Source organism: Mustela putorius, unplaced genomic scaffold (assembly GCF_011764305.1).
Source record: "Mustela putorius furo isolate JIRA1106 unplaced genomic scaffold, ASM1176430v1.1 tig00003867_pilon_pilon_pilon, whole genome shotgun sequence".
Classification (NCBI taxonomy): domain Eukaryota; kingdom Metazoa; phylum Chordata; class Mammalia; order Carnivora; family Mustelidae; genus Mustela; species Mustela putorius.
Window position 1 is genome coordinate 29,371,013 of NW_025422019.1, and position 13,150 is coordinate 29,384,162.

Consider the following 13,150-nt stretch of genomic DNA (forward strand, 5'->3'; position numbering starts at 1 on the left):
CAGGGATTTCTCCTTATACTGTTATGCTGAGATGTTGTTTACTCTGCTTAACTAATTTGTACCACTAAAACATTCAAGTTAGACAGTATGTTCAATGCTATCCCGAAAATATTTCTTGGATGAGATTCCGCAGGACCTGTTACCTATACCATTGTTTCTGTTTTAACCTTGGAATAAGAAAAACTTGCTGGGTAGTCACTACTGTAGTCAGTACTGAGAGAAAGGATAGCTCCCTCAGGGTAAACCCCCCTTTCCTGGGCAAGGCCTCTGGCCATGGTGCTGACATATATTTCAAGTGAAGCTCACCATTAGCATACCAAAAGGAAGCGGCAAATGAGGGCGGGGACTAAGGGAACAAAATACTAGACCTAAGAGACAAAAACTGCAGTGGTACTAGTTCTACATTATAAAAGAAATGCAAGATGGTAAAACAAAAAAACAAAACAAACAAACAAAAAACCTAAAAAACAAAAGGATAGTGCTCACATTCATTTCTACCATCTGCCCCCAAATTCAGTAATACAGAATCAGCAAAAAAGGATCAGAAACCTAAGGGTTAGCCACCTTCCTGCTACATGGATACCATTTTCTCAGTCATCCAGAATTATGCTTCACCAGTAATCCTTCTCATCTAATTGCTTTATATACCTACTTGGATTCACAGAATGCAATATTCTGTGAAGGACTGAAAGACAGGTGTCAGCACTGTATCACCTGGGCTAGGTAGTCATTTCAGGAAAAGAAAGGGAGCAGAGACAGAAATAAAAGTTGTGGCAAAGCAAAGATATTTAAATATTATGAAAGACTGCATTTGAATCTCTAAAGCAGTCAGAAAAACATACTGTTGTAACAAGATAATCAATTCAAGTGAAAAGTGAAAGTCTGTGAGGCACTGTAAGGTGGATTCAGAGGTCAAAGATGCAGAGCTCTGCTCCACATCAGGCCTAGGTAAAGAAAGGGACAATGTGGGAGTACCAAATATAAAGGGTTCCTAAAGAATAGAATCTTATAATAAGAGTATCAAAAAAACTTATCTGGGCTAAAAACATCTCAGTCCCAGACAAGATTAATCTGGGGAGAAGAGGAGAAGGAAAAATCTACACCTAATTATATCATAGAACAATATCTGAATTTTAAGGACTAAGATAACCGTTTTTACACACAATTCTGTATAGTTATACAACAAAAAAGAATATAAAATTGTCAATCAGAACAAAACAGAAAAGGTAAAACAAAATAATACACAAAGTTTGAACTCCTTCTATAAAAACAACTTTAGTATGCATAATGTTTGAAAGGCTATAAACCAAATAACTACTCTGTAGTATCAGGAAGTAGAATGGGCATATATATAAGGCAAACTTGTACCTTTTAACATATATTCTTATGCCCTGACTAACTTTTAGTAATCTCTACACCCAATGTGAGGCTTGAAACCACACAACCCCAAGATCAAGAGTTGCATGCTCTTCTGACTGAGCCAGTAAGGTGTTCCCTTGTTCAGTGAACTTTTAATTTTAAAAAATGAAAAGTGCTAAATTAATAGTGCTTAGATTAGCAGATTATATTTTACAATCAAACAAGAATCAACTTTAAGTTTTGCAAGATGAGTAAATTTTGGAATATAGTAACCGTAAAAACGTGACTATGGTTTAATACAGTACGGTACACTTGAGGTTTGCTTACAAGACAGCTCGTAAGTATTCTCACCTCTTCCCACAAAGGAAGTAAAAAAGAGAGAAAAAAATAAGAGAAAGAAAATGGTAACTACTGAGGTGATGGATGCCTTGAATAGCTTCACTGTGGTATTTCTTGATGTATATGCATTATGCATATCATAACATCAAGCTGTCTACCTGAAACATATATAATTTATTTTGTCAATTTATTGTCAATTTATTTTGTCAATTGTATCTCAACAAAGCTGGGAAAAATTAAAAAATAAATAATAAAAAAATAAAAAAACAAAATAAATGCAAAATCCTTTAAATTATATTTTGGTTGAATTTTTTTTTAATTTTTATCTAGATTTTTAATTTCTTTTCAGCGTTCCAGAATTGTTTCACTTTTAATTTGGTATTGGTATTTAAGATCAAAATCACGTCTGCTTTGCAAATCAGTATTTGTATATCCGTTGGATAAATACCCAGTAGTGCAATTGCTGGATAGTAGGGTACTTCCATTTCTAACTTTTTGAGTAACCTCCAGACTGTTTTCCACAGTGGCTACACTAGTTTCAATTCCCACCAACAGTATGAAAGGATTCCCCTTTTTAGATGTCCTCACCAACATTTGTTGTTTCCTAGGTTAATGTTAGCCATTCTGACAGGTGTGATGCGATATCTCATTATCGTGATTTGTATTTCCCTGATGATAAGTGACGTTGAGCACCTTTTCGTGTATCCATTAGCCACCTGTATGTCTTATTTGGAAAAATGTCTATTCATGTCTTCTGCCCATTTTTAAACTGGATTATTTGTTTTTCTGGGAATGGAGTTTGTTAAGTTCTTTATATATTTTGGATTCTAAGACTTTATTTAGCAGATATGTCATTTGCAAATATCTTCTCCCATTCTGAAGGTTGCCTTTTAGTTTTGTTGACGGTTTCCTTTGCTGTGCAGAACTTTTTTATCTTGATGAAGTCCCAATAGTTAATTTTTGCTTTTGTTTCCCTTGCCTTAGGAGATTTATCTAGTAAGAAGTTGCTATGGTTGGTCAAGGTCAAAAGAGTTGCTGCTTGTGTTCTCTTCTAGGACTTGAATGTTTTCCTGTCTCACATTTAGGTCTTTTAGCCATTTTGAATTTATTTTTGTGTAGCATTACTAACAGTAGCCAAATTATGGAAAGAGCCCAAATGACTATCAGTTGATAAATGGATAAAGAAGTTGTGGTGTGTATATAAAATGGAGTATTATTTAGCCATAAAAAAGAATGAAATATTGCCAGTTTCAACGGCATGAATGAAACTAGAGATATTATGCTAAGCAAAATAAAGTCAGCCAGAGAAGGACAAATATCATTTCACTTACATGGAATTTAAGTGTAATAGAAGAAAATAGGAGGGAAAAAAAGAGACAAACCAGGAAACAGACTCTTTTTGTTAATTTGTTTTTAAGATTTTATTTGAGAAAGAGAAAGAGTGGGAGAAAGAGGGAGAGATAGAGAGAACATGAAACAGACTCTGCACTGAGCACAGAGCCTGATGCAGGCACAGACCTCATGACTGCAAGATCATGACTTAAGCCAAAACCAAGAGTGGGACACTTGAATGACTGAGGCACCCAGGTGCCCCTAGACTCTTAACTATAGAGAACAAACTGAAGATTGCTGTAGGGGAGGTGGGTAGGGGTTGGGTTATATGGGTTGTGGGTATTAAGGAAGGCACTTTTTGTGATGAGAACTGTGTGTATATGTTAGTGATGAACTGCTGAATACTACACCTAAAACTATTATTACATTGTACATTAACTAAATGGAATTTAAATAAAAAGTTAAAACTATAATAATAAAATAATTACTGCTCTGACATAAAAATTTTTTTAAGAGTCAGTGAATATACATTTTGCAACTTTAATTATCCAAAGATCTAATCATCCTCATCAATATTTAATATCATAGACCAGTTTTTCCCAATTCATTCAAAACCAAGGATTCTACACTATTTTCTACTTTCAGAAGACCCATATTTTTGGAAGATTCTACCATGTGGATTTATTCTGCAATACTGTTTTTCAATTGTGTTATTAAACACAGTCCCATACATATATTCTTTCCTTTCTCTCTGCCAACTGAAAACTCTTGACAATGTAAGATAAACTTATGCTAGTATGTTGAGTTGATATGACAATGGTCTACATAAGTTAGGCTATTCAATGTAAGTGTAGATAAAATTACAGAGTCCACAAGGTTTAGTAAACCTTTATATCAACATGTGAGTGTGCGTGGGTAGCTAAGACCCTGAGAGCTCCAGAGATAAGATGAGATTCACTAATATATACAATACAACTTAAAAGACCCAATGAAATAAAAGCTGAAATTGTATGAGAATCAGGGGTGGAGGGAAAATCCATACTGGATAATTAGTTAGGTATGAACCACTAAGCTAAAAAACCTGCTAAACTAATAAATAATGAAAATAATATTTTTATAATATTCTAAATATTAATAGAATAATCTAAAATTATAAGACCGAACAAAAAATCTCATTAAAGTTCTTTTGAGAGAAAAAATTTAGGGTATGACAAATGTCTTTTAAAGAAAATAACACATACAAAGTATATAATTTGTATTAATACAGTTTTATGCTACAATAACATGAGAAACTTTCTGCTAATTTACAAATTTGTTTAAATTTGTAGGTTTTTATAAGCTTTCAATGGTACAGTAAGCACAAAAATTATTAAAACATTATTGCCTCTGTTCCAACTTACCTGAACATTCTCATTCCACCTCTCAGTGAAGATCTTGTCTGGAAATTCTGCAGGTAGAGATAATTGTTCTTTAAATATTTTAAGATACTGTGGAAATCCAAATGAATTCATTAAATGTATCTGCCGGTGAGAAAATCGTGACTTTACTCTTTTTTCTAAGAGTTCCAAAATATCCTTAAAAACAAACAAAAATCCATATAAGGTGCATGTTAAAAAAAAAATACCAATATTAGAGGTATACATATTTGAACTATCACTATAATTAACAATGCTTAACCTGTAATACACAATTAAGCATTTTATTCAAGCCTCCAAAAACTCTAAGCGTCTGTAGGCCTGGTGATGTCATGCCTTTTTCCTACTATGCTAGTCTCAGTTAAAATTTAACATTTCAAGCCAATAATAATTGCAAAAAAAATGTGACTATTATTGAATAGTTCTCTGCCACAATAACACTAAAAATTTCAATAAAGAATTTCATATATTCTATGAAAAATTCATATTAAAAAAGAGCAAAATTCATATTAATTGCTGAAAATTTAAACACTGTTTTATATAACAAAATCTCAGGAAGTAGCAAATGTAATGGAGAAGAATTGTTTACTACCTATAAATTCAAGCTGAAGCCATGCTGAACTGATGGAACAAAATACAGGAGAGGAAACTTACAGGAACACAGCATGACACTGTTAAGTTATTCTGTCTTTTGACTTTTTTACAGTGATATTTTAGAAACTACTTGCATTTGTGCTATTTTTCCTTAAGAAGTTAGGAATCAACTTTTTTTTTTTTTTAAAGATTTTTATTTATTTATTTGTCAGAAAGCGAGCGAGAGTGAGCACAGGCAGACAGAGTGGCAGCAGAGGCAGAGGGAGAAGCAGGCTCCCAGCCGAGCAAGGAGCCCGATGTGAGACTCCATCCCAGGACACTGGGATCATGACCTGAGCCCAAGGCAGCTGTTTAACCAACTGAGCCACCCAGGCGTCCCAGGAATCAACTTTTTTATTGTCAATTTTCTGAAAGAAAAAATGTAAAAAAAAAAAAAAAAAAAATGTGGTAAGGCCCTAAAATATGGATTTTTAAATCTACCCAGATGATTTTCATCATAGCTAGGTTAAGAAACCAATCATATAGAGGAAAGAATTCAAGTGATCAAAACGGGATCGTGGTTGGTCTGGAAAAGAAGACAGGAAAGATTAATAGCTTGGGGTTGGCAGGGAGAAAGTGAATGAAAAACCTGGAATGTTTTTATAGGTCAAAGAAAAATACAGTGCCAGCATAATTAAAAGAGAGTGAAGTTTTATGTTCAGAAACAGCTATATTATAAATTTTCTATTAATGAGTAGCTCTAGATCATGCATGTACAAGTGGCTAAAAGCAGTGTAAACAACACTCTATGCCAGCAATAATTAAGAGCTTGAACTTGGGAATGGAAAGAAGGTGGAGGTAAAAGGTACTTTAGTTGTGGACAGTAATGACTGAAGTTTGCAATGTGGAAATAAAGGGAATAGTAAAAAAAAAAAAAGAACTACTTTCACAGAGAAGAGGTTGTTTGCTAGCAAAGTCACTAACCCAACTATCCTTTCAAACACAGACATACAGATAGACCTGAACTGCACAGCTGGAAGAATTATACTATAGAATTTTTAAAGGCCTATGTAACACTGCTAAGGAGCACCTGATTCTTTATTTGGTCCTTCAATGGGTCAGTAACATTTGCCACTGCTACTTCCACCCAAAGGTATATGTTTTTTTTTTTGGCAAGAAGAAGAAAGATGCTTCCTTAACTCCTGTGGTATAACTGCTGCCTTGACAAGAAGGAATAAAGATAAAACAAAGAGGCAGATGTTTTATGGGGAGGCTTATTATGAAGGCATATATTATAAACTCAAGAGCACTAGGGAAAGAGGACAGAGAAAAACACTCCACAGAAAAACAACACTAAAAGGAAGGCTGTTGAAAGATGACTCAGATTATTTCACTTTTCTAAAAAGGAAACTGCTGCAAGAAAGGAAAAGAAGTCAATGGGCCTGACCACAAACCTGCCAAGAATGAAGGAGGGAAAAGAAAAATGAAAACAGACTCATGGCAGCCATCTATGAGAAGAGAGAGGACTCTTAAATAACAGTTTTACCTGAATTCAGTAAGAAAGTTTATGATGTAAAAGAAGATTAAAAAAAAAAAAAAAAAGGCCTGTGTAACTATCTGAAGTATATAAGATTCACAATGCAGAGAGTCTTCATAATGTGATAGTGACACTGAGAGCTATGGTTAAAATCATTCTAAAATCACCCCCAAGAAGCAAAGAAGCCACTATCTACTGTTGACAGATTGAGAGAAGTAATCCCTTCCATTTCTGGAGATGACTACTTACAAAGATGGGATACTATTATTTTTACTCGATTCTAAGCATTTTCAAAATATAGGAACAATCTTAAATATAGAAGTAAAAACCATGGATGATTTTTATAAAATAGTGATATGATTTTCTCTCTACTTGCTAATGTAGAAATTACACTAGCATAATCTGACGTCATATTTTTTATTCAGTGATTTAACTGGAGGGAGAGAGGTATTAGTTCATGAGCATGTGTCATAAATGTTTTGTTTTCTTCAATCTGAGTTGAAAAGTAGGATCAATGTACCAGGCACTACTAAAACACATCTAAAAAATTTCTGATATAATGACCTACATAACTGATGATATCAGTAAGCTTTAATTTTCTAAATATAATCAATTTTTTAATAGAAAGAAAAACTTACCAATCTACATGTAAGACCAATTACTGCTAGTGGAGTCTGTGCAGACTGTGAAATGTCAAACAGATTATAGAGGAGTGTCTGGTTTTTATGATGAGCAAAAAGATCAAATTCATCTAATATGAAGATCACTGGGCAGCTACTAGACCGGTCACCTAAGATAAAATAGGAGTTTTATATATTAATAAGCAACTACATCAATCTTTCTTAAGTTTCCAAATTATTTACTGTATTTTAGTGGTTAAAACTCAATTCAACAAACATATATTGAAAACCTAGTTTGTGCAGGATACTTACCAATGCTTACACATTTATTCAACAACAAAAACTTATTCAGAGGACAAGACAGTCCTTACTCCCGTCAAGTAGTTCACAGTCTAATTACAAGACTTTAGTAGTTTACTAATAAAAAATTAAGAACATGATTTAAATAACTAGACTGATGTTTTTAAAATTATGCAAATATAATCTTCTATCATCAAAAAATTGACAGGGATCTCTTAACACCCACAGAAACCAAAATACTTTGGCATTTATAATAAAGGGAGTCACTAACTTATGAACAAAGCTTTTGCTTCAAAAGAGATTTGTTTAGTTAGCAGAAATGCAAACTGAATCTTCCCAAGTACTTATAATTTTTATAAATAATCGTTAAACCACAAAATTTGACCAAAGCCTCTTTTAACTCCTAACCAAATTTTTTAAAGCCCCCCCAATCAAGTTTTAATATTTCAGGAACAGGGGAAAGTTCATCATGACTCTGTGAATTTATTTTTCTCATTACAGTGAGGGAAACCATGAGGGCAGACGAATCACTATTACCTTAAGTTAATCACTGTTACCTTATGGGGAGCCCCAGGCAGAGGGAGAAGCAGGCTCCCTGCTGAGTAGGGAGACTGATACGGGGCTCAAATCCAGGACCCTGAGATTATGGCCTGAGCCAAAGTCAGCAAAAATAACCAACTGAGCTACCCAGGTGACCCTATAATCATTCTTTTAAATCTGGCACTGTTTAATCTGGAACTCTACTCATTAAAATTTACCCTAGGAAATAACTAAATGATCATCTAAGCATTTCTTCCTAATTATATACAAAGTGAGAAATCAAAGTTCATAACTGGTAATTAATAACATAATTTATTATATTTTAAGTATAGCTAACTTATAAAATAGAATATGAGAAACATAAAAATGATGATATAACTCACTATTTACTGACATAAATGAACAAGATATACATTATACAATATGGAAAATCATTCTATCCTTATAAAAAATTATGTCCATCTGCATCACTGATACACTACAGGTGAATAAAGATATGAAACCGAATGTTAATTGGGATAATCATAGGGTGGCTGGGTGCTCAGTCAGTTAAGTGTCCGACTCTTCATCTCAACTCAGGTCTTGAATTCAGGGCCATGAGTTCAAGTCCCACTTTGGGCTCCACGTTGGGTGTGGTAACTTCTTAAAAAATAGTAATGATTAGGATAGTCACTATAATAGTTGTGGGATTACAGTGATCATTATATTATGACTTTTTACATTATCATTTTTGTAAAAATATGTAATGCCTTTATAATCAGGGGAAAAATAAAGCTAAAAGATAATTTTTAATGTTATTAAATATGCTAATACTTACCTTTTTTTAAAGCTTCCAGAAGAAATGAAAGGTTTTCAGCAAAACTTCCCTAAAAAACAAAAAAAGACATCATAACTAGAAGTTTAATGAAATAAAGAATAAAAGCGAACTATCTGATTCTTAGGCATTACATAGACACTATGTATCTATTGTTTCCTAAATTAGTCAGTGGCCAGATTCTGAGCGGGAGACTTCCATGTGCACCATTAAAGACACAAATATAAAAGGAGAGGTGGCATTGTACTGAAAATGGCACTACCCTGCCATGCTCAAAATTCTATATTTTCTGGATAAAATGCATAAAAATGTTTAACAATTTAAAGGTAGTTTTTAAGACTTGTATTCCAAATAGAGTCTGAGAACTAGAAATCACTGCACTTTTATTTTCAAACAGATTAAGCTCTTCCAAGTTTCAGATTAATTTGGACCACTAAAAATATGACCATATGATTCCAGTTGTATGTGAAATTTAAGGAAAACAAAACAAAACAAAACAAAAAACCAAATGAACCCAGAGGAAGGGAAAAAGAGGGGAAGGCAAATCATGAGACACTTAACAACAGGGAACAAACTGAGGATTCATGGAGGGAAGGGTGGGCAGGGAATGGGTTAAATGGGTGATGGGTATTAAGGAGCACTGGGTATTGTATGTAAGTGAAGAATCACTAAATTCTACTCCTGAAACTAGTATTACACTATATGTTAACTAACTAAATTTAAGTGCAAACAAATAAAAAAAGCATACTACTAAAAAAATGAGCACAAATTTAAATGAGATCCAAAAGGAAAGGGGAGAAGAAATTTGCCTTAATCATTACATATTATAATAGTTTCTCCCTATTCAAGAGCATATTATAGAATTTGTATATATCATATCAACTTTGACTATGTTTACTTGGAACACAGCCAAAACATTTTTGGATACAGCTTATACATTCTACATGGAAATTAACAGAGAAGCAGATGCATTATCCAGATGTTCCAACTTGCAGATAAGGGCCCTGTTGAAATATTTTTTTTCATATAAGTCATTAATTTTTACTTCATTCAGATTTTTTCATTTTAAGAAATAGCCAACTTTAAATTTGTGAAGATGTACAGGAGGAAAAAAATCCACTTGTTTGCTTCCCCATTGAGAGAACTGATATAAAATAGCTCAACAGGTTTTTAAGAATTTCTACATATTTTATAATAACTGTCTGTTGTCAAATCAACATTATTTCCAAGGCAGTTAGGGCAAGAGGTATTTATATAATATAAACAAAAGCTCAGAGGCAATCTGTGGGTGGGTAATCAGCAGTTGAAGTTATTCAAAGGTAGCTTGTCTTATGCATTTTTTTAAAAGACAGTTACATTTGACATTACATGTGAGTGTGCAATTATATAAGTACATATGCACATATTATAAGAATATCCTTATATAAAAACACATGCGTATGCATAAGAATATACAAATTTGTTGTAAGTATATCAAAATATAAAGGCTCTGGGTCAAGTAACTCAGGTTCTTAATGTCTTAATATCCATTTTGACTTTAGGGCAAGCTAATTATGGTCTCTGAGCCTCAGGTGACTTACCTATATAATGTAAAAGTTAAACTAATAATCACTATATGTGATGATTACGGTAACAACAGTAATGACTAGGATGATAAACAACTGTCCCTTTTATTATTTTCTATGAATCCAATAAGAACAGGTTCAATTAGGAAAGTCAGAAACCTCAGTCTATATCAGCGGCAAACCAAAAGCCAAACTGAGCCTCTATAATAGTAAATCTCCTTGACCAAGTAGGCCACTGTATTCAACAATACATTCTGCACAGGAGAAAGAACTTCAGACTTACAGAAGGGGCATTTTGAACCTGCAGACAGTGTGAAAGGGTAACACATGATTGGCTTACCTTTTTACAGGTACTTATTAAAGAATGAAATTACTAAATGCTAAGAGGCTTACACAACAATGGCTGTGTCGTTGCAGGAAAAAGGAGACACTTTAAGAGTGATAACACTGTATGATCACCAGTGAGTGTAAAATGAACTTGGGATGCCACAATCCACTTCAACTGAATAAGCAGTACGAAGTTAAGTCATTTCATTATGAAAATTAAACTAGCTGTTAATTAATTTAATCATGTTACTTTTCAACCTTATAAATCAAGTGATAGGGTAAAAAGTTTAATGAAAGTTCCAGAACATTTCTAATCAGTTTCGTTTAAGTTACTGATGTTCACTATCTTGAGGTTCCAAGCTGTTACAATGATGAGATATGAATTAAGTTTCTGAAAACGTTTTAGTAAGAGATAATTGACATTTGTATAGAACATTACCAATCCAGCATTTTTAAAATATAAATTATGTTTAATGCTTGTCTTTAGAATAAATCTGTGATGTAATAAGGTTAATGCACATTTAACACAGATGGGAAAATTTGAACTTCAGAAATACTTTAGTCATGATTATCAAGTAGACAATGGTTTTAAGACAAGACTCAAATTTACCTTTTTTAGCTTTAAATACAGTACATTTTGCATTACTCCCAGCTACCTAAGTCTCAGAAGACTAAAAATAGGATGCTAGAGTGTAGTACTTCAAAAAATACTTTAAACTATCTCTAAAGATAGGGAATCAAACTATTTATCTTACAGATAAAGAAACTCAGATAATATCTACATAAACATGGATTTCTTGGCTCTTTTATAATTAGTATAATCTAATTCAAAAAAATTTAAACATAAAGCTATGATGAATAAATGCATCCTACTACATTATACTTTTTTATGATAAGAATCTTTCATATTTCAATTTAGAATCCCTGAACCCACCCAAGCCTTCCAAAAATACGAAAATATCTAACGGCATATAAATATTAAAGACTATTTAGGATACTTACAAAAACTTTATCTCCAACTACATTTTCCAGATTTAACTGCCTTGTGATTTCCTTTAGGGCAATTTTATCATTGATCTGCAGCAGTCCTGAAATAAGCCCATTTAAAAGTATTTAACTAAAATGAAATATTTGAAACAGTGCAGATTATTTTCCAGTCAAATTAAGCTTTCTTAATGGTTTCTAACTTTAACTAGAAAAAAAAAGTCAAATAACTGTGAGTTAACATTAATTTCTTTTTGAAACTCAGCAATGAAGACATTTGTTAGACTCAAAAAAACTATCATCCTTGGGGTTCTTTTATTTTTTTAAAAAAGAAAAAAACAAAATAACAAGAGTCCTTATGTACCTCTTTAATCTTATTTTTTTTTAATTTCTCAAAATATTGTGTATGGTATATTAAAGTGAAAGTTGTTAAACATGGATCAAGTTCTTTAAATTATGACTATTACCCACCTTTAAAACACACAAGTAAATTAGATTTTACATTATAAAAAGCTCACATAGTTTATATCATTTCCAATAGTAAAACGATGACATACTTACCATTTAGGTGCACTTGTAATACATTTTCACTCACTTCTTCTACTTCCATTAGTTCTTTCAAAGCATGGTTTATTAACTAAATGGTATTAAAAAGTTTATGGAATATTTAATAATAAATAAAAATATATGCTCGTGTTCTTTTAAAAATTATGAATGGAACATAATATAATAAAAAGACTGTCATTTGAAACTAACAAATAAGTTTTCATATTACTCAAAGATAAAAGAAAGGTTTAACGAGAACATCTAATGTCCGACTCAAGACGCCAAAGCCAGGACTGATGTCATGCTCTTTCATCTTCCCAAACTAATAAATGTTTAGAAACAACCCTCAAGTTTTCAAAGACATATTTCTCTATAAGTCACATAAAAATTATAGCCACTTAAGAGCTTCATGTCTGAGTTAGTTCATTATTTATCTCTAACATTTATTCTACTAAATACTATTGAAATCACTTAAAAGCTATTGAAAAACATGTATTAGAGCAATGTTAAATGACTGTAAAAAGTCTATCCCTGTCACTATATCAATTTCTATGAAATACTGTTAACTAGTCTGTAAGATATCATGAAATAAAAATGTGGAAAACTAAGAAATACCAAGGGGTAAGTTGAAAAAGATGTTTCCTCTATGAGTTGCTAGGTATAACAGCCACTCCTTATCTGCAGTTTCAATTACCTGTGCTGTGGAAGCAGATGAATCCTCCTTTTGACATTATGGGCAGAAGGTCAAAGTAGCTTAATGTACATAATAACGACTACATCATTCACCTAACTTCATCTTATCATGTAGGCATTTTATCGTTTCACATTATCACAAGAAGGATGAATATAGTACAGTATGTTATTTTGAGAGACAGAGACCACACTCACCTAACTTTTAC

At 32.6% G+C, this 13,150-nt stretch overlaps 1 protein-coding gene across 14 annotated transcripts in view; it reads right to left on the reverse strand.

Annotated features, from left to right (window-relative positions):
• The window catches only part of ORC4 (origin recognition complex subunit 4), an 85,575-nt gene that overhangs the window by 15,478 nt on the left and 56,947 nt on the right, over positions 1–13,150 (reverse strand). For all 14 annotated transcript variants that reach the window (XM_045066549.1, XM_045066546.1, XM_013059053.2 and 11 more), the window contains 5 exons: positions 12,267–12,342; positions 11,724–11,809; positions 8,833–8,881; positions 7,194–7,345; positions 4,431–4,604 (listed from right to left, as the gene is read on the reverse strand). In XM_045066549.1, the coding sequence (XP_044922484.1) occupies positions 4,431–4,604; positions 7,194–7,345; positions 8,833–8,881; positions 11,724–11,809; positions 12,267–12,342 (537 nt within the window). The remainder of the gene's footprint in view (positions 1–4,430; positions 4,605–7,193; positions 7,346–8,832; positions 8,882–11,723; positions 11,810–12,266; positions 12,343–13,150) is intronic.